The sequence below is a fragment of the Eublepharis macularius genome, chromosome 17, assembly GCF_028583425.1.
Source record: "Eublepharis macularius isolate TG4126 chromosome 17, MPM_Emac_v1.0, whole genome shotgun sequence".
NCBI lineage: Eukaryota > Metazoa > Chordata > Lepidosauria > Squamata > Eublepharidae > Eublepharis > Eublepharis macularius.
In genome coordinates, this window is record NC_072806.1 from 38338548 (window position 1) to 38361595 (window position 23048).

At 47.1% G+C, this 23048-nt stretch overlaps 1 protein-coding gene across 2 annotated transcripts in view; it reads right to left on the reverse strand.

The window, feature by feature from the left end:
• The window catches only part of NF1 (neurofibromin 1), a 290705-nt gene that overhangs the window by 17391 nt on the left and 250266 nt on the right, over positions 1-23048 (reverse strand). For both annotated transcript variants that reach the window (XM_055001104.1, XM_055001103.1), the window contains 3 exons: positions 20891-21033; positions 19057-19103; positions 14454-14670 (listed from right to left, as the gene is read on the reverse strand). In XM_055001104.1, the coding sequence (XP_054857079.1) occupies positions 14454-14670; positions 19057-19103; positions 20891-21033 (407 nt within the window). The remainder of the gene's footprint in view (positions 1-14453; positions 14671-19056; positions 19104-20890; positions 21034-23048) is intronic.

Genomic DNA, 23048 nt, shown 5'->3' on the forward strand with positions numbered 1-23048 from the left:
TTTTCCCCCTTGGAAGAGGGGTGAGGAAAGAATGCAGGTAGCGATATATCCTGCGACAGATGAAAAGTGGACACCACCTTAGGCAGGAAGCCCAGGCAGGGACGCAATACCACCCTATTGGGATGGAATAAAAGGAAGGGGGGTCAGACCTTAGTGCAGAAAGCTCACTGACCCTCCTGGCAGAGGTTATAGCCACTAGGAATGCCACCTTGTACGATAGCAGGTCCCAAGGGGCAGGTCGCCAAAGGCTCGAAGGGAGGCAACATTAGCCGTGCCAGCACCAAAGACAGTGACCATTGTGGTACAGGAGGCGACACTGGTGGGTAGAGGTTGAACATTCCCTTAAGGAACTGGCGGGATTTTGGGTGGGAAAAAACCGTGCTACCATCAACTCGAGAGTGGGTAGAAGAGATAGCTGCCAGGTGAACCTTGAGGGAGGTAACCCTTAATCCCTGGTCCCTCAAGAGGCACAAATAATAAAAAATCAGCCCTAGGGAGCTATCCGTAGGCACCACCCCTTTCTCACGTGCCCAGGTCTCAAACCTCCGCCACTTGGCCTTGTAAGAGCGCCGGGTAGATGGCTTGTGGGCATTCAGGAGGACCCGTTCCACCTGCGTAGAAAAAACTAACGAGGAGGGACGATCCGCCAAGCTGCCAGATGCAGCTTCCCGGGGTCATGGTGAAGAATGTCCCTGTTCTTCAAAAGATCCTGCCAAGGGGGCAGCCTCACATAGGTCCGCTGAGATAGCTGCAGGAGCCTCGGGAACCAGACTTGCCTCGGCCAAAATGGAGCCACTAGGATGCAGTCTGTCCTGTCCTCCTCTATCTTGCACAGGACCTTGGCTATCAAGGGGAAGGGCGGAAACATGTAATGCAACCCCCGGTCCCACGTAAACAGGAAGGCATCCCCAATAGATAGTGGATCGCTATTGCCCGGGAACAGAACGTCTGGGCTTTGGCGTTCGCCGCAGTAGCGAACACATCTATAACAGGTTGACCCCACATCTTGAAGATCAGCCCAATGCACCCATCGTTCAGCTCCCATTCGTGGTCCAACAACAGTACCCTGCTCAGGGCATCCGCCCGAGCGTTGTCTGACCCAGCCACATGTATGGCTCGCAGGGTGACGCCATTCTTGACTGCCCACTGCCAGGTGAGCATGGCTTCCCGACAGAGAGTCATGGACGCTGTGCCCCCTTGCTGGTTCACGTAGTACATGGCAGTGGTGTTGTCTGTCTGTACCAACATGTGACGATTTTGCAGCAGTGCTGTAAGGGACACAAGCGCAAAACGAATGGCTCTTAGTTCCAAAACATTGATATGGAGCGCCTTTTCACTTTCAGTCCAGACGTCCTGGACACAGACATCCCCACAGTAAGCCCCCCATCCCAGCAGAGAGGCATCAGTGGTCACCGTGATGTCAGGATGTTGATAACCGAAAGGGAAACCTCCAAATAAATTGCCCTCAGACAACCACCAATCCAGCGAGGACAGTACGCTCCTAGGAATGGAGAGCTTGAGGGACGGAGGGTGCCGAAGGGCATCATACCTTCGTACAAACCAGTTCTGTAGGGGCCGCAAATGCAACCTGGCGAGGGGAATAACAGAGGTGGCAGCAGCCATATGGCCCAGTAAGCACTGGATAGTGCGTACCGGTTGAAAACGGTTCCTCTTGAACATGGACACAAGACCCCTTAGGGACCTAGCCCTCTCCTGGGGGAGCAGAGCCTTACCCTCCACAGAGTCCAGAAGTGCACCAATGTAGGAGACCGTGCGACTAGGGACCAATTTAGATTTTTCCAGATTAACCACGAGGCCCAATCGGTCGCATGTGGTAAGCACCAGATCAATGTCCTGGACCAATCTGGGCTCAGACTCAGCCACGATGAGCCAGTCATCAAGGTAGGGGAAGATTGAACAACCCTGCTCCCGAAGGAAGGAGACCACAGGAGCAACACATTTAGTGAACACCCGTGGGGCAGTGGACAGGCCAAAGGGGAGCACCTTGTACTGGAAAACCCTTTGCTGGTAGACGAAGCTCAGGTATTTCCTGTGTTCCTCACGTATCCCCACATGAAAATATGCGTCCTTCAGATCCAGGACCGCAAACCAATCCCCCTTCCTGAGCAGGGCAATCACAGTTGCCAACGTTACCATTTTAAATTTAGTCACCCTCAAAAAGGCATTAAGGCCTCGTAAGTCCAGAATGGGACGCAACCCCCCGTCTTTTTTGGGGACTAGGAAGAACCTGGAGAAGAACCCCTTCACAGAGCCCTCATAGGGCACTTCCTCTATAGCCCCCTTGGCCAAGAGCGATGTTATTTCAGCGTCCAGCTCGGCCATAGTGTTATTGACAGCGGTCAACGGTGAACCGCATCTCGGCAGTTCAATGAATTCCAGCCCGTACCCCTTCTCAACAATAGTTAAGACCCATGAGTCAGATGTTATTGACTCCCACTCCGAGAGGAATGGCCTCAGTCTGTCTGAGAAGTTCGGTGGTACGGCTGGGTTGACCCGTCAGTACTGCCTCCCAGGGCCCTGCTGCTCCTTCTGCTGGGCTGGAGGCTGCGAGGAATGAGGTTTGAACGGCCTACGCCTTCTGGGCTGCTGCTGAGGAGGGTAGTGTCGCTGCTGATAAGCCGGAAACGGTTGGTAACTCGGCCGCTGCTGCTGGTACCTGCCCTGGTAGTGGTAAGGGCCGTACCTGGGATTGTACCGTGGCTTGTAGGCGGGTTTGTCCGTGGGAGCTAGGCCCAAGGACCGTGCCGTCTGCCTGTCCTCTTTCTTTTTCTTTAAGGCCTCATCAGTCGACGTGGAGAACAGCGATTCCCCTTCGAAAGGTAGGCCTTCCACCCGGGACCTCACTTCCTGGGAAAGGGCCGTAGACCGCAGCCATGAGTGGCGCCGGAGGACGATGGCGGAAGTCATCCCACGAGCTGCCGTGTCGGCCGCATGGCTCCCTGCATTCAGCTGTTGTTTCGACAGGCGGACAGCTTCCGTCTGCAGGAGCGACACCACTGCCTTCTGTTCAGGGGGGAGGTTGCCAACATAGGATGCCAACTTTTCCCAGAGGTAGAGCTGGTACCCAGCCATAATCGTCTGGTAGTTGGCAATCCTTAGCCCTAGGGACGCGATGGAATACTGCCGTCTACCCAGGGCATCCAGCTTCCTTCCCTCCTTGTCAGGTGGCGCTGAGGGTGTTCCAGAACGGCGAGACTGGAACTCTTCCGTGACGAGCGATGAAGGCGGAGGGTGTTTCAACAACGACGGCCAGGTGCCCTGTTTAATCTTGTAAAGCTGCTCAATCCTCCTCGAGGTGGCAGGTTGGTCACAGGGCACCTTCCACACCTTCTCGACAATCTCCTCTATCCCTTCAAGCATGGGGAAACCGATTGTTGCAGGATTGTCCGCATAGACCCTCCTGAGCAGCTTGTCCTTGGTTTGGGGGACGGCTGAGGATATGTCCATGTCTAAGGCTTGAGCCATCCGAGCCATCTGATCCGTGTAGATTCTCAAATCTTCATACGGAGAACTACTGCTCGGCGCCACGTTGTCGTCCGGCGAAGGCTCGGAACAGGACTCGGAACTGTAATCTCCGACGCTCCCGATGTCCTCCCCTTCGGAACTGTGCGATTCCTCTCCCCGGGCCGGCGGAGGGAACCATGCCTGCCTAGAGGTCGAGGGCCTCGGTTCCGAGTATGCGAAACCAGGAGCCCCTTCCCAGTGGCAATGGAAAGCGGGAGGCAGATCCGAAGCTTGACGATGACGGGAGGCCAACGAGCGCACGGAACCGACACTCCCCTCCTCGGACTGACGCCGCTCATGACTGGAAGCAGCTGTTGGTGAGCGGTGATCAGAAGACGACCGATCCCGGTGACTCGGAGGCGGGCCTGGATCAGCTACCGGAGAAGGCGCAGATGGTACGACCTCAAACACGCCCGGGTCTGGCACATCCTCCGGAACCGGAGAGCCCAGATGAGGAGATGGTGTACGCGGTATCAAGATGACCTCCTCCGTCGGAACCGAGCGTGGAGAACGATGACGGTGTTTGGTCTTCTTCTTCTTAGCCGGTGGCTCTGAAGAAGATCTCGGTACCGATGCAGCCCTGGATGACGACGAGCGCGGCTTAGCCACCGGAATCGACCCAGCCGTCGGTTCCGACCGAGGGCTCGGAACCACGATCTTCGGTCCCGAGGCGGCAGCCCTCGGATCCGACGCGGTGGAAGAAGCGCTTCGGGGCGGCCGCGCCGAACCCTGCGGTGGAGAGGTTGCTCCCGACGCCGCGGCACTCGCGGGGCGTGCAGACCGAGCGGAGGCTACCGAACCCGCTCTCGAGCGCCCTCCGACAGAGGGGCTTGGGCCAGCCTTGGGGGAGGGCAGCGGTGTTGCTGTTGACATGACCGCTTTCCAGAGGGAGGAATTCAGCCGGGCCTGCCAATCCTGACGGGCCTTATTCGTGAACCCCTGGCAGATTTTGCAGGCGGTCACATTGTGGGTCTCCCCCAGACAAAAAAGGCATAGGTCGTGGCCATCGGTCTGTGCCATTTTAGTGCGGCACTTCAGGCAACGCTTGAAGAGTGCCTTAGAGGCCATCTTCAGGGGCGCGCAATTAGAGAGGTCAACCAGTCCGAGTCATAAAATACTGATTTCAAATACCGTCCAAATCAGATCCAAAAAGCGAAGTCCGAAGTCCAAACCGATGTCCAAAAACCAGAAGATCAATCACAAGCAATAAGCGCAGAGCAACGAAGCTAACGTTCTCTCCAAGCGGCGGCAAGAAGAGAACTGAGGGAAGGGGCCGTTGGTCGCTGGAGGAGCACGTGACCGTTTGGGCGGGAAAACGGTCGCTGAGGCGCGCGACAAACGGCCCCTTCGGAGCTATAGAAGCTATAGAAAATTCTCCGGCGGCTGGCCTGCGCCTGCGCAGTCCCATGTGTGGAGGCACAGAAGAACGAAGATGAACTTATGCTCATATAGTTTCTGCAGCCCAAACACTGGTTGTTGTGTGTTCTTTATTAGGAAGTGGCCCACACAAGGTGTCTCATAGCAAGTAATAAATACATACAGGAGCACCTGACCTGATTGTTTTCATGCACTGGTGTAAATCTTGCAATTATGGCACCTATTCAACTCTATTATTTCCTTTTCTGTAAAGCATCTCTAAAGGACCCTCTAAGGAGTCCTTTAGTCACATTAAAATATCTGCCTGCCACTCCTTTTACGTACTGCTTCCTCTAGTATACCTTTTAATGTATAACTTCATTTTTTAGAAAGCCATATTTGGCTCTGTACCACAGACCCCTGGCTCTCAAGGGGTTCCGGCCAAGAAACACCTGCCCCCTGACATCTTTCAACAGGAGATGACCAAAGACCTTCTGTATGCAAAGCAGGAGCCCTGGCCACCAACCTCACAATGCCCTGAAGAGCCCCCTCCCCACCCAGGACAGTAGTCATAGCAGTCATTCACTCTAAACCCTTTTGGCCTAGATTTTTGCACCCAACATTGCAATAAAAACAGCCAAACTTCTCCTCCTGCCACAAGCCCTGACTCTGGCACAGGCCAAGCAGTGTCTCGTGCAAAGAGAATGAAAGGATAGTGTACCTGGATGAAGTGGCATGAACACGGCGGATTTAGAGCAAGGCAGAGAAGCTTCAGGCACAGAATGAAAGAGAAAATAGGGGTGGATCAACATTCAGGATGGAGCTAGACAGAAAATATTTACAGGGCAGTGGCTTTATACATCTTGCTCATCTCCTGTCCTGTTCTGAGGAGACAAACTTCCCTCCGCCCCATGCAACTTGCATACCTGCTTATTTTTAAAAAGTTACTTTAAAACCACCACATTTGGCAAAGGAGAATAGCCCAAACTGAGCTAGTGTTCTTTTTATGTGCTTTTCAGTACTATACACTCAACCTATCTGTGTGCTCTATAGTAATGTAACTCATCCCGATGGCTTTAGGTACAGCGTAATCATCAGGCCAAGGTCTGATGTTCATATATCATTTAAGAAAGTGCTGAGCATGTGGACTGCAGTTCTCTGTACCCCCATATATTCCTCTATTCAGCCGTCGGGGAGGCCTTAGCCACCGTCAACTGTATGCCTGGCGGAACAGCTCCATCTTACCGTCTTACAAGCCCAGTGGAAAGATAACAAATCCGGCCGGGCCCTGATCTCTTTAGATAGAGCGTTCCACCAGGCTGGGGCCAGGACTGAAAAGACCCTGGCTCTGGTTGACGCTAGGCAGGCTTTCCAGGGGCCAGGGATCATTAACAGCTGTTTATCGCTGGATTGAAGCGTCCTCCGGGGCTTATAGGGAGAGGCAATCCCATAGATACGCTGGTCCCAGTCCGCACAGGGCTTTGTAGGTTAATACCAAAACCTTGAATCTCATGCGGTACTCCACTGGCAACCAATGCAGCTGCTGCAATACTGGCGTTATATGTGCATTAGAAGGTACTCTGGTGATGGTTCGCGTTGCTGCATTTTGGACCAGCTGTATCTGCTGGATCAGGTTCAAGGGAAGCCCTGCGTAAAGCGCGTTATAGTAGTTTAGCCTAGAGGTGACCACAGCCTGGACCACTGTAGGTAAGTCATGGGCCAAGAGATGGGGACTGAGCTGTCTGGTCTGTCGGAGATGGAAGAAAGAGGACCTGGCAACTGCTGCGACCTGGGCCTCCGTCTTCAAGGAGGCATCCAGGGCCAGCCCCAGGCTCCTCACTCTCGGGGCCGGTGTAAGCACCGCCCCATTGAGTGTAGGAAGCTGGGGCCCCAAATCCACGCTCCCGCAACCCATATACGGGATCTCCGTATTTGGCATTTTAAGGCTAACTAGTTATGATGACAACAGAAGAACCACGTCTGGTTCCCTGGCTGTATCATACATTTTAAATTGCAGCCACGGAGAGCCCTGGATTCGCATCACAGCAGCAGCAGCACACGCCATGGCGCTTTCACAGTCTAAAGGGCCGTGAGGAAGTACTGGTTCTGGCTGTGACAACAGTGTTGGGGGGAAAGATGGATCTCCCTGGTGCCCACTTTGGATTGGGACTTCACAAGGCTGGGGAAAAAACAAGCAACAGATATAAAGTTTGGGCTTTAAACGATGAGCTTTTTATCCCGCATCTGTAGCACCAGAAAGGGATGAGTGAAATCTAGCTCTATCAAAGGCCTATCCACTGTTGTTATTCATTTATTTAATTGTCTTTTATAGTTCACCTTTCTCTCTGAGACTATAGGCGGATTACACAGTGTGAGTCAGTACAGTGAATTTCAGAGATTTCAATAAACCATACATAAAGACAAATTTGCAAAGATTTAAAGCCAGCAGAAACCTAATTCAGACTTGAAGATACGTTGAAACAGAGCATGAGCAGTTCTAAGACTGACATATTAAACAGCGTAGAAACTACTCAGTTAAGTTCATACTTACTGCAACAGGCAGTACATAGCAGTAAAGTCTATAGCCCCTATCTCTTTACTCTTGAGACCAGTTCCTTACAGTGCCGCCCTCCCATTTGAGTTAAAAGACTTCCTGAATAATTCAGTTTTGCATAGCCTGATGAAAGCCAGGAGAGTGGGAGCTTTCCTGACCTTTTCAAGTTGGTTGTTCCATAAGGTGGGGGCCACCACAGAGGAGGCACGTGGAAGGGCAGCTGTTGATTTTGCCCAACTGCAGGGTGGTATCTGCAGAAGGCCCTGCTGCCATGATAAAACATAGGGAGAGAGGCAGTGCCATAGATATGATGGACCAATGCCATAAAGAGCTTTGTATGTGATAGCCAACACCTTGAATTGAGCCTGGTAGCTGGTAAGTAGCCAGTGGAGTAACTGCAGAAGGAATCTTGCTCCTCCTAGCACCCACAGATCCAGAGGAGTTAGCCATGTTAGTCTGTAGTAGCAAACAGTAAAGAGTCCAGTAGCACCTTTAAGAAGTATCTGACAAAGAGAGCTGTGGTTCTCGAAAGCTTATGCTACAGTAAAGGTGGTTAGTCTTAAAGGTGCTACTGGACTCTTTACTATCTTGCTAGCACCCAACATAACTGCGCTGCACCATTCTGCACCAACTGGAGTCTTTGAGTTAACTTAGAGGGGAGCCCTACGTAGAATGCATTACAGTAGTCAAGACCTGACATTAGCGTGGCATGGATCCAGGTGGCCAGGTCGGCTATGTTTAGGCTGATCCTGTTTGGGCAGGAGGCTGATCCTGCCAGGCTAGACTGAGTTTGTAGAAAGCGTTTTTCTCCCAGCCTCACTCTGTGGATTGACAGTCGCTGCTGCAGTCTCCAGTTTCAAATTTGGTTTTAAATCTGGGTTTTTAACTCTACTGTTCTTTAATTAGTCAGTTGTTGGTTTTAATGTTTTAGTTTAGCTGTTTAGAATTTTTATCTTTCTGTTGCTTGGCACTGTGGAAATTTAGTTTTTAAGCTTTATATTAAATTAACTGTTTTTATTTTGTTGTCAGCTGCGCCCAGAACCCGTTTTCTGGCTGAGGGGTGGGATATAAATGCCTACAGTAAACAAAACGCATTTTATTACACTGCAACTGCAAAACAGGGGCAACCAGCACACGACACATACAGAGAGGCAAGACTGAATCATTCACATCACCGGAGAACCAACCACCTCAACAGCATCAGAGATGGCAGCTCAGGACATTCAGCTGCAAATCTATTCTTGGGGCCTCCATGAACGATTTGGCCCAGATGATGTCAGTGGCTTCCAGGGACTCTCAGAGCCTGTCGGTACAGCTGACATTTGCAGACACAAACTTAGATCCCAGGCCTAAGCCGTCTCTAGGGCATGCGCAACTTCCTGATGGCCTCTTAACCCAGACCAGATGGGGCAAGAGAAGGCTGACTGTGACAGCGACAGCCCTGCCTCCCCAGATGTGTGCTCTGTGTTGGTCTGAGTCGCTGTTGGCCAATGACACAAGCCACTGAGCAAGGGGGAAGTCAGCTTGTTCCTGCTTCTGCAGCTTTGGAAATAATTCCAGGTGGGTCGTCTGTTGCAGCAAACTTAAGCAGGAGTCAGATGCACTTGAAAGGCTACTAAAATGTATTTGGCATAAGCATTTGTCTCTGAAAATTTACGTTCAAAGCAATTGTCAGCTTTTAAGCTGCCATTTAATGTTGCAGCTTTGTAGAAGGATGATGGAGTTTATTCCAAGATCTCTTTCCCATGTGGGCCTCAAAGAAAGTTATTCCTACTTCTTAGTCCACAGTCTCACCTCTCCAATGAAAGGGCGAGAGTCTGGCTTACAGTTGCTCCACCTACCCCTCTGTGGCAGGGACAGCCCTTGTTCTCTGTCGAGTATAACCCCGTCCTTATAGCATCCCTTTGGGGACAAGCAGGGACTGTCTTTTAAAAGCACTATTAGCATGAACACCAGTGTGCTTTCCATCCCCCACCAACACTACAAAGAAGGTAAATGCTACTTAGCTAACATTTGAGAGACAGCTATTCCAAAAGTACAATATCTGCAGTGGGATTAACAGAATGTTTTAATCTTGCCAAAAAAAAAAGAAAGGAAAGAGAAGGAAAGGGAAGGGAAGAACCGTGGCCAGGTTTCTAAACCCCTGGTTTCAGAAGTGTGAGCGTGGCAGGCCCTCTCAGACCGTGCGAGGAAGTGGCGTCTTCCTGTTTTGTCCTTGTTGCCGAGAGGCAGGAGACCTTCCTGTTAGTTTCAGACGCAAAGTGATGTCAAAAACAGCCAGAACAGAAGTAAATGGGTCGTCTTTGTCCCGTGGACACACACCCTAGGTGTAGGAACCCACACACTTCCCACGATTGCTTTAGTGTGCATGAATGTGAAATCGCAGTATGCACTTGCCACATGGGGGGTTTTGTAACCGGCAAGAGTTTAAACAAGTTCTGCTTTTACAGAACCCTGAATATGGACATTCTGGCTTCAATCTATAGAAGGTCAGAAAGTGGGCAAAATCGCGCTGCCCCACATTGTAGGCAAGGGTTGTGGGGGAGGAACTGCCCTGCTGCAGCATTTGAGCTAGGGCCAGCTTTGGGTCTTCAGGGGCAGCAGCCTCTTTTCCCCCTTCCCTTTCTTGGGGAAGGGGATGCGTCTGGCATCTGGTTTCCACCAAGCCCCTCCCCCCACGCCCGGGCATGCCAGGCGACCTGGACCCTGTCTGTCAGGCTCCCTTATCCCCCAGAAGCAACATTGTGTGGAAATCAGTGATCCGCAATGCAAAGGGGGAAACAGGAAATTTCCATTCTGCCAGGGGAAAATTTATTCTGGATCCAGCCTATTGCTTCTGGGATATTCTGACAACCATAGCAGATTCCTGCTTAAAGTTCTGCTCAGGGCCTTGCCTGTTATTCTATGGCTGACTACTTCAGCCTGGAGCAGCCGGGGTCTGCTCTTGCCAGCCCAGCTGGCTCAGGATTCAGATGTCCTAGATATTTTGTCTGCACAATGCCTGCTCCTACTGCTGGAGGAAAGACTGGAAGTGTCTCTCTCCCTCCTTCTCCAGGCTGAACCAACTCTAAGGGAAATGGGCATGCCACTTTTAGTTTGGCCAGTGCTGTTCCCCAGGTGGCTTTATTTGGGTCAAAAGTAGCTTGTAAATCCCAGGCGTCCCTCCCAGAAGTTCCTGGGTATCTTCCAAGTTGGAAATGGTCCAAGAATTCTGGAGCATGGTGGGCACTGTATTATTGGCAGGAACAGGTATATTGACTACATGTTCTCCCATTTTTTCTAATTATGTGGTTTCTTTACCATGTAGGGATCCTATTTGCCTGGTGGGCAGGGGATCCCCCACTCCCAGCCTCTGCCCCTCGCCATCGCTTATCTGGCTGGTGTGTGTGTGTGTGTGGGGGGGAGGTGTGAGGAATGGGCCTCAGAGCTCTGGAGAGGGCTCCTGCATGCTCCAGAGCACTTCCTTGTCGTGCCAGGAATGTCATTCCCCGTGTAATAAGGAAGTCCTCCGGAGCATGTGCGCACAAAGCCCATGCGCAAGGCAAGTTCCCCCCATGTGTGCTCCCCCATGTCCTCCCCATCTCCTGGTTTGGGCCCTGGGGGAACGTGGCAACACTATTACCATGAGATGAACAAGTTGTTGCTCTTTATATGACAAATACTGCCAGACGTATTTTTGCCACCAAAATTTGGAAATAAAAAAACCCCTACACTTAAGAACGAAGACTGGCTAGGAAAAATTAAGGACTGAAACAAGGTATTGCTCTTGTTTTTTTTCAGAATATGCATGAAATAGAGATGGTCTGAAAAGATACGATCACCTGGACACACTATATAATGTCATGTTTGATCTCTATTAGTGTATTTGATTAACTTTGTTCTATGAATCATGGTTTTTCTTCTTCCTTTTTCTTAAAAAAATAAGGAAATGGAACCAGAAAGTCACATGCAGCAGGCCGTTCTCTCTCTCTCTCTCATGCCACTTCCAGTTTGGGAGGGGCAGTTTCCCATTCACCTCTGGCCTGTAAGAACCCTCCTCTCCTAAGGATGACAGGCATTTTTGATGACCAGTTAATCACAAATGTTCTTCTAGGCAGAACCCTCAGAGCTCTTCCAGGGACTGTAATCCATAATGCTGCTGTCAGAGGTTCAAACGACACATTACCGGTAACGTGTGTGGCCATGAGGACTCGCTGCAGGATGCCGACTGTGGGTTCTCCATGACAACTCAATTCAAAAGCACTACAGGTATCAAATTTAGATCAGGACTGTGGCACAGAGGGGGGAAGGGACCGTGTGTCACATGCAGCACATAATCCAGGTCTTCGAAACTAAGTTTAGCTGTATCATTTACTCAACTTAAAAGAATTGCCCATCTGCTTGATGAAGTATGAAACGAGTACATAATACAAATTTGGCCGGGCATACTAGCAAACCTATTTCTGCTGTCTGATAGCTTTATTACTAAATCAATATATGTTAAAATAGAAAAATAATAGCTGGGACAATTGTTCCAATGTGCAAGAAGCCTTAAGCAGCCACCTTGCGTATCTGAGGGTTAAAAAGCAGCTACATGTAACTACACGAAGAACTCATTAGAGTACATGTCTGCAGAGCCCAAGTTTATTGCCTGTATGAAAATTGTCCCCACTATTATATTGCACCCATTGGTGTTACTTTACAGTTTAGTACACAGACAGCTGCAATTATGAGGGGTGTGGAGGTATTCCTGTATCTGTTTTATTGTGTCAGGCAACTGCATGTGTGGGGTGCACACATGTGCAAACCCCTTCACTGCATTCTGTTACACTACAATTCAGAATTCCCCTATCCCAGCATTTACACTCTTGAAGCCATACCTGCCTGCCTGCCGCGACTTTACAACTTAAAGTCATAAAGCAATTCAAACAGCAAGCCGAGAGTCACAGGTGGTTTGAGATACACATGCAATCTTTGTATGAACTGAAACATCTACGACAAAATTCAAGTGGAGAGCTTCATAGTATCATCACAAGCAGCCTTCAAAGGCCCCTGACTTCACAGGTGAGGTGGGTGGTGACTGGAGACAGGGTCTTCTCAGAGGTAGGCCTTTCCCAGAGAACTATGATTGGCTCCATCACTTTTATCTCAGCCATAAAACACTTATTTTCTAGAGCTCTCTCTCTCATGGCTGAGACATTTCACCAGCTGCTTCTAGAAATCTCTATGCAGAGGATTATGGACTCCTCCGTCTATACAAGGCAATGAATATCTTCATAAGAGGACAGAACAACAATTTTGTCTGCTTTTTATTTTTATATTGAAGAAGAACCAACCCTTTGATAACGGTCTACGTTTGGACTCATGTCTTCTTGCCCTGATTATTCTTTAGTCATTGTTATATTTGTTGTCAATCCTGAGTCACGGGTACCTTGGAATTGTACTTGAATGCTCGTGTCATTTCGCTGTCAAGTTTTGAACTGTATGTGTTCCTTGTTACTGTATCTTATTTTGCAAGTATTTCAATGATCACATTTAACATCTGGAGTGTTTGCTGTGGCATCTCATTTTTCTTTAAGCAACACTGTTGGTTCCCCTTTATCTGCTGACACAACGGGAAGGCCAAGGACTGCCAAATAGGTTAATGTGCAATTTTCACATTTTTAACTCTAATTTTTTTTCAGATAGGTAGCCATTTTGGTCTACAGCAGAACAGCAGGGTTTGAGTCCAGTGGCACCTTAGAGATCAACACAATTTTCAGGATGTGAGCTTACAAGAGTCAAAGTTCCTTTCTTCAGATATAGGGAATACCCTGTAACTGAAGGAGAGAGCTTAGACTCTTGAAAGTGAATACTCTGAACATCTTGTTACTCGCATCTTCGATTTTGTGAACTACCTCCAGCAGTTCTCTTAAAAACCAAGATTTCAACATTTATAATAAATAAATAATAGGCTTCTTTTGTATTTATTTAATATGTAGTTTGAAAGCTGCCATGAGAGTCGTTTGATCAAAAGGCACGCTGTACATCTTTAAAACAAATCAGTAATAAATACATTCAAGAGACTTACTTGCCTGGGGCAGGGGGGGGTGCTACTACAAATGGAGCTTTATAATAATAACAACAACATTCGATTTATATACCGCCCTTCAGGACAACTTAATGCCCACTCAGAGCAGTTTGCAAAGTATGTTATTATTATCCCCACAACAAAACACCCTGTGAAGTGGGTGGGGCTGAGAGAGCTCTGAGAGAGCTGTGACTGACCCAAGGTCACCCAGCTGGCTTCAAGTGGAGGAGTGGGGAATCAAACCCGGATCTCCAGATTAGAGTCCTGCGCTCTTAACCACTACACCAAACTGGCTCTCTTTGTCATTTATTTGTTCACCAATCTCAGTTTGTTTCCTGCACTTTTATTATTTTCTGATGTCTTGCAAGACATTATAATCCTATCACCACCTTCCTGTGAGGAAGGCTGCTTGTACTCTAATTGCTGAAAATAAGGTTCTACACACAGAAAAATACCATTCTGTGACATACACCATGCTTTATGATATTTGAGTAAATTTGCATGTATTTGCATATTTATGGCACATTTATTATCTTGCAAAATTCCTTGCCTGCCTCCAATGCCAAATTCTGCACTTGTGCAGCATCACAGCATCCATCTTGGCTTGGTTGTTACAAGTTTATGAACTGGGGTAAAATGAGACCACCAAGTGAAAGCTACAGAGCTGAGGGGGAACAATGAGAAGGAGCACCTGCTACTGCTCACCTCATTTACTTGCCAGAGACCAGTAGGAATTAGGGGGCAAGTAAGAACAGCAGCATGGGCAAGCACGTGGGCCCATTCAGAGACACAACCCCCTAAGGGCATCTTGCCCAACAGCCTCCCAAAAAACAGAATGGACCTTGCGCACAGCACAAGAGGAGGTTTCAGCTGCCAAAGTGAGCAACGCCAAGACCTCAAAGTTTGCAGACCATTTAAAGGAGTTTCAATGGCTCCATCTTTTACAATAGAAAAGAATGGCAGACTAACCTGGGGAATGCTGGGAAGTGGCGAGCGAGGTCATGGAATTAGAGAGGTTAAGGTTCGCTGTAATGCTGAGCTGACTCTGCACAGCAGGTGGGTATGGTGAGGTTGGCGTCAGCAGGGATTCCTCACTGGTTTCCTCATCAATGCCAGGCAAGTACGTGTCAATCAAGGCATCAAGGAACTTCACTATCAGCTCAGCATAGTCTGGGATTTGCGTTTGCTAGAAAATGAGAAACGGGTCAGTCCTTTCACTTCTTCAGCACATCTACATCCGGCTTTTCCATTCACCAGGATCTGCAAAGGGGCCTGATGTCCACCTCGTGCTGTTACTGCTGCCCTTCAGGCACAGAAGCAACCTTAAGTTCTGGTTCAACTATGAAACTATGGATGAATTAACTCAGTATTGTTACTGTTGAGAACAAGTGTAGCACGGTGGCCTGGAGAATAAGTTGCAGCCCAGGAGGCTTCCCATTCAAACGTCTCTTCAGCGATTACAGACAAGCCGCTTTGTCTCAGCCTCGTTCCCCTCCCCAATAATAAGAACTGTGGCCAACTGTATAGGGCTGCTGTAGGAAATGCTCTGCTGATCAGCATTTAGTGGTTTGTACTCTGAAAGGGCCGTGCAAATGCTGAGAGCTCCTAACGTGATGATGCTCGTGCAAAATATGCTGCAATGTGCCCTGAAGATCCGTTCCAGGATGGAACATAAATACCAAAACAGAATAAATGCTAAAAAGAAACACAACAGGGCTCTGAACACGTATAAAAGCATAAATACAGAGTAAAACACACCCTACCATCAGCAAAGGTCATAGGTCATGAGGGACAGCAGTGCAGTAAGGTGCAGTGTGAGGTGCATTACAGTAATCCAATCTGGCGGTTCCCAGACCACAAGAGAGGGTGCCTGGGATCCCCTTCTACCTAAAAAGTCTCCATTTGGGTTGGCTGGGCCATTCAGCAATCCCTGGTGGCTGCCAAGGCCAACACTTTGCAGAAACCGGCAACAATCACCGCAGCTACAATTCTAAAAGCTTCTCCCTGCCCTTTTTCTGGTAGCTTCTGGAGATTCAAACTGTCATATTCATTGAGGTGAAATGTAGTACATGAATGGCAGTGAGCAGGGCCGATACCTGAAGGCTGCATATTGAGGCAGCAAGACTCGCGGACATTCCCGTCACAAGGCGAGCCCTGTCGCAGCCTGGGATGTTACTCGTTTGTGAAAAATCATTGTGCCCGCCCTCTCCTTGATCATCTCTCTGGCTAATGAGAACATTCTGCCGTACAGATGACCAGGCCTTGGGGGAACTGATGAGCGCCCAATACAAAATGTGGCAGGCTGTGTGAGTGTGCATGAGAGAGAGAAGTAAATATTTAAAACGCCAATTATTTGCACTCTGATAAACAGAATGGCCAAACCACCAAGAAAAGGTGGCTGGGGGTGGGTGGGACACGATGGAAAGATAGAGGGTTTTATAAAATTGTGAAACTTTTTTCTCCCTTTCCCATGATACTAGAATTTCAGGTCACCTGGTGAAAAAGATGGGCATTTGATTCTGGGCAGGGGGAAAGGAAGTTTTTCTTCATACAGCATATCTGTAAGTTGGGGGGTCATTGCCCCAAGACATGCAAGAGCCTGCTGGAAGAGGTCAGGATGGCTCCCATTTCCTGACTTTTTGGCAAGGCGGTGAAACAGGAGTTATTCCATAAGCTTTTGCTACAACACGAGTCTGGCCAAAAAAAGGGGGATCTGGGTGCTTTGTAGCTGATGTTGTTTTCATATTAGTTATTTTAATACACATATAATGTATTTGGTATTAATTATGGTTGCATTTTATCTCTGTTAACAAGTCTTGGGTCCCGATTTGTACAGAGAAATTCATGGTCATAAATATTTCAAATAAATAAAACAAACCATTAAAAATACAAATCAAAGCCATGTCAAAAGTTATCTCAACTCATTAATAAATGTAAATTGAAGAATGTGGCCCTAGACCATGCTGGAAACCTTAGGATAATATTCCAGGAAAAGCAGTGGCACCATTTAGAAATCCGCCAGACAAGCTTGGCTTCTGCCCACTTCATCAGGTGGGTAAGAACCTCTATCCTCAAAAGATATCAGGACGGCATCAGCCCATTCATGGTTACTGGAGGCTGCCTTCAGTTTCCCAATGTCCAACTATCAGTGGTTTCCTTGCTGTTAAAAGATAGCATGGTAAGGCTGTGCAGTGGTATAATGTGCCTGTATATCAGCAACAGATTAGAAAGATTCACTAGAAAGCTGTGTCCCAGCATTCCTACCCATTTTAATCAGGCACAGAGTTTCTTATATTTTTGATGCAGCCCAGGGCTTTCCCTCCAGCACTCTGGACATGGTGCAAGGTACCAGGGCAGATCCAGCCATTCACACATCCTGCCACCCACCCTAATCCTCCCTGCACAGGTTTGGGGCTTCCTAGGCAGGTAAGGGCTGGGCACCACCCTGGTAACATTTTTTCCATGATACCTCCTCTGTGCCCTGAGATGTTTCTCTGGCTCTATTATCACTGCCCACTGTATGATGGTTTTCAGGCAGGCAAGGTTCTTTATGTGGCCCACCCCTTTAAAATATTTTTCTGAGGAGAATTTTTTTCTTCCTAGTCTCCCCCCCTCCTTATGAACACTAACTCATCCATAATCTCAGCAGCTTTAACTACTGTCCCTGGCTTTTTATCTTGCACCAGCCAGCAGTAATCAGTGGATATTATTTTTTAAAACTGTTCCAATTCTGTAAGAGTGACATGTTGCCAGCTCTCAGCTTTCTCTACTAATGGCTTTAGTAACCATTTTAATTTACAGGCTACTTGAGCATAAGTCTCCTCAGATTTCTTTGATGTTGTAACAACATAGATCAAAGCACACTAAACTAATCAATACTAAGCTAATACATAGTAATGGCTTGTATTCTGGGTGAACTTTTAAACTTTTCATGAACTGTCTATGCATTTTTTAGTGTCAGGTAACCAAAACAGGTGCGCTTTAATCTTTTGACAGCTAATTAAAAATAGAGGACTCCATCTAGATTAATGTTTCTTTATCAGAGACTGGACCAATAGTGATCTAGTATCTTAACTCTTCCTGTCATTTCTCACGGATTTATGGCTTTGTTTTGCAAGTTAGCTATAACGTTATTTTTGGCTAATTAGAAGGTTATACAATAGAAATTATGAATATTCAATGAAGCATTAAACCAATCGTAGTTTGCTTAGGCTATTAGGTGAAAAGATCTTAGGTATTTGCATACGATAACCTATAAAACATGCTAATCTAGATAACAGAGTTCTGATTGGAAGAGATCTCATGAAGATTAGGTGAGATTCTTATCTTTGCAATGTAGGCTACGAAAATCTGAAGGCATTTCATAAGAACTTTGATTACTTTTAAACTTAAGTGTTAGTTAGGAAATGTTGGCAAATTTAATTCTGATTGCCTTTCTGTGTTCTACTTTTGAAGGACTTATATTAATAATCATATATTTTTTAACTACTTGCTTCATTAAAAAACAGTGTATTTTCAATAAAAGAAATAAACTCTAACAGGTGTCTGAGTACTTTGATTAGAAGCGGCAAAGCAATAAAGAACCTTTTACAAATACTGATAAGCAAACGGTTCAAAGAACAATTTTGCTTGACAGGTTTTGAGCTAACTGCTGAACACTATCCAAGAGAAAAGAGAAATCTTTCCTTTGCAGTAGGAGAAGCTTAGTTAAGACACAGGCAAGAGAGCCTGTTACATTGGGAAGCTTTTAAACTCCTTGCTATGTTCTGGGGTCACTCCGAACCTTTGTTTGGCTCTCTTTTTAAAGGCATTATAATAATTTACCTCACCACCACCACCGCCCCACTTCACTTACACTTCACTCAGACCTCAATAAGATTCTCTGGTCATCAGGGATGTTGTCTCGAGACTTATAAAATAAGCCTTATAAATCAACTCCTTTTTGAAATCTGTCAATTTTTTTCATATCTACTGTCATGTATTTGTCTTTTTGACCCCTAGGGGCTGGATTAACTCCCCTCAGTCCCATTTCTCTCAATTTGAGGTTTTGTATTTGTATTGCTGTTTCTTTCTCCAGTCTGATCTTTTCAAATTCTCTTTGCCTTTTGTGTTCCTCCATTTCTAATCTGGCTAATTCAAATTCTCTTTCCCTTTGTCTTTCTTCCCTTGGCGCTATTCTTTTTCTTTCCTACCTTTCTTCTTTTTGAGCTGCTGACCTGACTCATTCAAGTTGTTAGTTTCTGAGTGACATGGTGCTGAGGTGATATGCTTCACCACACAAACTTCCCACAGTATCTTCATTAAGTCTGACATAAATGAGGTTCCCATATCAGAGATTATTTCAGTTGGGAAGCCTAGCCTACAGAATACGTGGGGATGCCTGCGACAGCGCCGACTCTGAGGGAGGACCCAAAAACCAATTTCAGTGCACCCAAATTTTGTCTGTCTGGAGTACAGACTCAATGACCATAAAAACTCAACATGAAAGACACCTTCTTCACTGCCAGTGGGATTCATATTATCAGACATTACTGACGTTACCTAGTTACTCCTGAAAATGCCATTCTCTCACCTTTGAAAATGGTCCCGCAAACCTCCATAAGCCGTTAAATCCAAAACCTGCAGCCAACACAAAGAAAAAGAGTATTAGCACATGGGAGCAGAAGAAGATTGTGTAACTTTACCAGGATTGTTACATCTAAAACTTCTTTAAAAATTCAGCGACATTAGGAGAATTTGGGGCTCTCTCTCTCCCTGTCGGCAGCTAAACTTATTTTGCGTGTGATAGTAAGGATATAATTAGTTCCTTACTATTGTTTACAATCTGTCTACTGAAATTAAGTATGCTCCCACTAGGTAATTTCTGTACTAACACACCATGTTCTAATTGCTCATGCTTCATTTCAGCTATGTATCAGATTTAATATGATTAATTCCATACTACTTTGTAACTCAAAAGGAATATATTGCTTCCACTAGGTAATTTCTATATTGTTTTAGCACGTCATGTTCTAATTGCTTATGTTTCATTTCAGCTCTGCATCAGAGGGTGGGAGCAGTGGGAGGGTGGCGCTGGGGGAGAAGTTGTCACCTTGCCACCCACTGGCCTTCAGTGTCCTGCAGGGGGCAATACTCTCCCCATTACTGATTAATATCTACATGTGCCCCCTCACCCAGCTGGTGTGAAGTTTCAGACTTGGGTGTCACCAATATGCAGATGACACCCAGTTGTATCTGCTGATGGACAGCCGGCCTGACTCGGCCCCGGATGTCCTGGAGCATGCTTTTGAAACTGTGACTGGATGGTTGAAGCAGAGTCGGCTGAAATTGAACCCTACGAAGACGGAGGTCCTACACTTGAATCGTGGGTGTGTAGGTTCGGGACTCCGGCTCCTGACCCTTGATGAGGTGCTGCTTGCGCCAGTTCTAAAGGTAAGGAGCCTGGGGGTGATCCTGCATGCCTCCTTGAAAATGGAGGTGCAGGTCGCAGCAGTTGCCAGGTCCTCTTTTTTTCACCTTCGACAGACCAGGCAGCTTGTCCCTTGCCTCTCAATTCGCGATTTAACTACAGTGATCCAGGCAACGGCCACCTCTAGGCTGGGTTACTGTAACTACATGGGGCTTCCCTTGAGTCTGATCTGGAGACTGCAGCTGGTTCAAAATGCAGCGATGCGTGTCATTGTGGGAGTGTCGAGTGGAACACATATAACACCTATACTGTGACAGCTGCATTGGCTGCCAGCGGAGAACCGAATTAGATTCAAGGTTCTGGTACTAACCTATAAAGCCCTATGTGGACTGGGACCAGTGTATCTGCGGGACCGCTTTTCCCCTTATGTACCCCAGAGGATGCTTTGGTGGTCCCTGGCCTGAGGGAGGCCTGCCTGACCTTGACCAGAGCCAGGGCTTTTTCAGTCCTGGCCCCAACCAGGTGGAATTCTCTGTCTAGTGAGACCAGGGCCCGGCAGGACTTACTATTTTTCCGTCGGGCCTGTAAGACAGAGATGTTCTGCCAGGCCTTTGGCTGAGGCTGGGCTGGGCCTCCGCTGGCCTGGAGAGAGGAGAAGAGAAGATCTAAGCCCTCTCTATCAGAGTCGTCCACCATCTAGCTTCTAGCGAACTGATTGCTGCTGTCTTGCATATTAGCTTTTATATTGCACTGCTGTGATGCTTGTCTGAATGTCTGAATTTTAAAAACTGTTTTATTGCTTTTATGATGAAAGGGTATAAATGTTTTTTATCTGATGTAATCTGCCCTGGGTCTGCTTGCGGGGAGGGTGGAATAAAAATCTAAAATAAATAAATAGATAGATTTGTCATAATTTTGATATGCGGTCAAGCAATTTCACAATAATTTGGGTCAAATCCAGAAGAGCTGATAGGCTCACATGGTTAACATTACATACTTTGTAGATAAGAGGTTTGGTACTGGGGTGGAGATTCTTCGTGATAGACCACACTCTGAACAATGCCATGAATTGGATTCAATAAATTTGGGTCCTGACACTGCGACAACAGAGTGTTTATCTTGAAGTCCAGTAAATTGTGCCTAGGCAACAAAACAGAGAAGAACCAGTTAACCGGATACCATTTCATAGTTTGCTAATTTTACCACAGAGAGCAAAGTGTAAATTTTATTTAACCAACAAACCCAAATACAACAATTTCCAAATTGAACTTAAGAGCATGGCAGACAAATTCCTATTTCTCAGGGAACTGTAGTTCTGTCCAGGGGAGTTTTGGATCTCTAACAGAGAATTCTCATCTTATCAAACTACTTTCTAGGATTCTTTGGGAACAAAACCATATTGTTCCTATCAGTTTAGAAAAACTAGCTCCAGTTACCCATAACCAGAGTAGCTTCATAAGTACACACCTGTGTTCTTAGAGCGTATGTGGAAAAGCAATTTTAAGAGCTCAGCTTAGGGAACATTCTTAGAGACGGGATGGTAAAGTAGGGCCAGTCCATTTAGTATGAAAGCTGGAACCTTGGGTGGAAACCCTGCCAGGAGTTCCTTATCATTGCTGCCTCTTTTCTATAACCTGCTCAGTGTTTGTAATTTTCACATTATCTTCCTGTAATCCTTATAAATGCTCTGGAAGGTGGCCGAGTAGTAACTGCATATTGCCAAGGGAAGAGAGGGGCTAAGGCTAAGAATGGCTTGCCTGAGGCCACTAAGATGGGATATTTAAATCATAAACAAGATATTCTCTTAGCCACTATGCAGTACCAGCTCCTATACAGATTCCCTTATTTCCCCACTGGAACCAGCATTTATTGTTCAGCTGGCAGATAGACACTGGCGTAGCTGCTACTGAACCCAGAAGTCAGAGATATGGCTGACTGCACAGAACTTGCATATGGCTCTCTCCACTCCTGAAGGGGAAAAAAACCCCAAATTTTGGAGAGAGTTGAAGACAGGAAGAAGAGGCAGTTAAAGCATGTATACGCAAGTGAGAAGGGAGGGTTTGCAGCCAATGAAAGGGTTTACTTAGCTTGCTTATACAGGAGATAGACTCGTTTCTCAGACTCAGCAGCCCTCACACGGGCTTTCTCTGTGGTGGCCCCCACCCTATGGAATGGTTTGCCTGAGGTCAGGAGAGCCCCCACTCTCCTGGCTTTCCGCAAATGATGCAAAACCGAAAAGGCTTTTTACTCAGATCGGAGGGAAGTATTATAGGGAGGAGTCTCAAATGCTTCGTTAACGAGTTAGGGACCATAGACTTCACTACTACGTTGCCTTACATATTATCTGTTGCTTGAATATGTACTCTTATACTATCTGTACTTCATATTTATCTAACCTTTAAAGAGCTGCCTGAGGCCCAACTACTGATTTCTTGGCAATGAATCAGAGACTTGCCACCCACGGTTTCTGCGAAATGTTCAGCAACAGCCCTGCCTGTGGCGGAGGGTGGGAGGACTCACCTCTACAAGAGGTGGGAGGACCCACCTCTACAAGGACTCCCCCACCAATAGAAAAACCAAGCTCTGCACCCAGGAAAACCAAACACATGGATCTCAACAAACCAAGCGAATTAAGCAAATGTTAACTTCATTTTTATTATGAATTGATATTTCTGCAATGCTCTATAAGCAATGAAAAGCTACGCAATACTCCAAGGACATGCTCCTAGACACCCTCCCCTTAACAGACAATAGGTACGTGAGCAGACTTGATTCTGAGGCATTTATCATAGTTTTACACTTTTTGTACAGATGTTTCCAAAACTGTTAAGAAAACTAAAACACAACAATAAAATAAAATCCAATCAACAATTTTAAAAGAATCATAATCAGCATAATACATTTCCAACTTAGCTGTCCATGCTTCCAAAGACCTGCTGGAACAGGTTTGTTTTTACTTGGCTCCCAAAGAAGGTAAGAGGTGAGACAAAGATGAGACCTCAGGGAAAAGAGTCTTCCACAGCACTGGGGCCAACCACTGAGAAGGCCCCACTCCTTTCAAATGCCCATCTGGCCTCCACAAACAATCCACTTCAGGCAGCTAATGAAAAGAGCTCTAACGCACGAAAGCTTGTGCTGGAACGAACTCCATGACG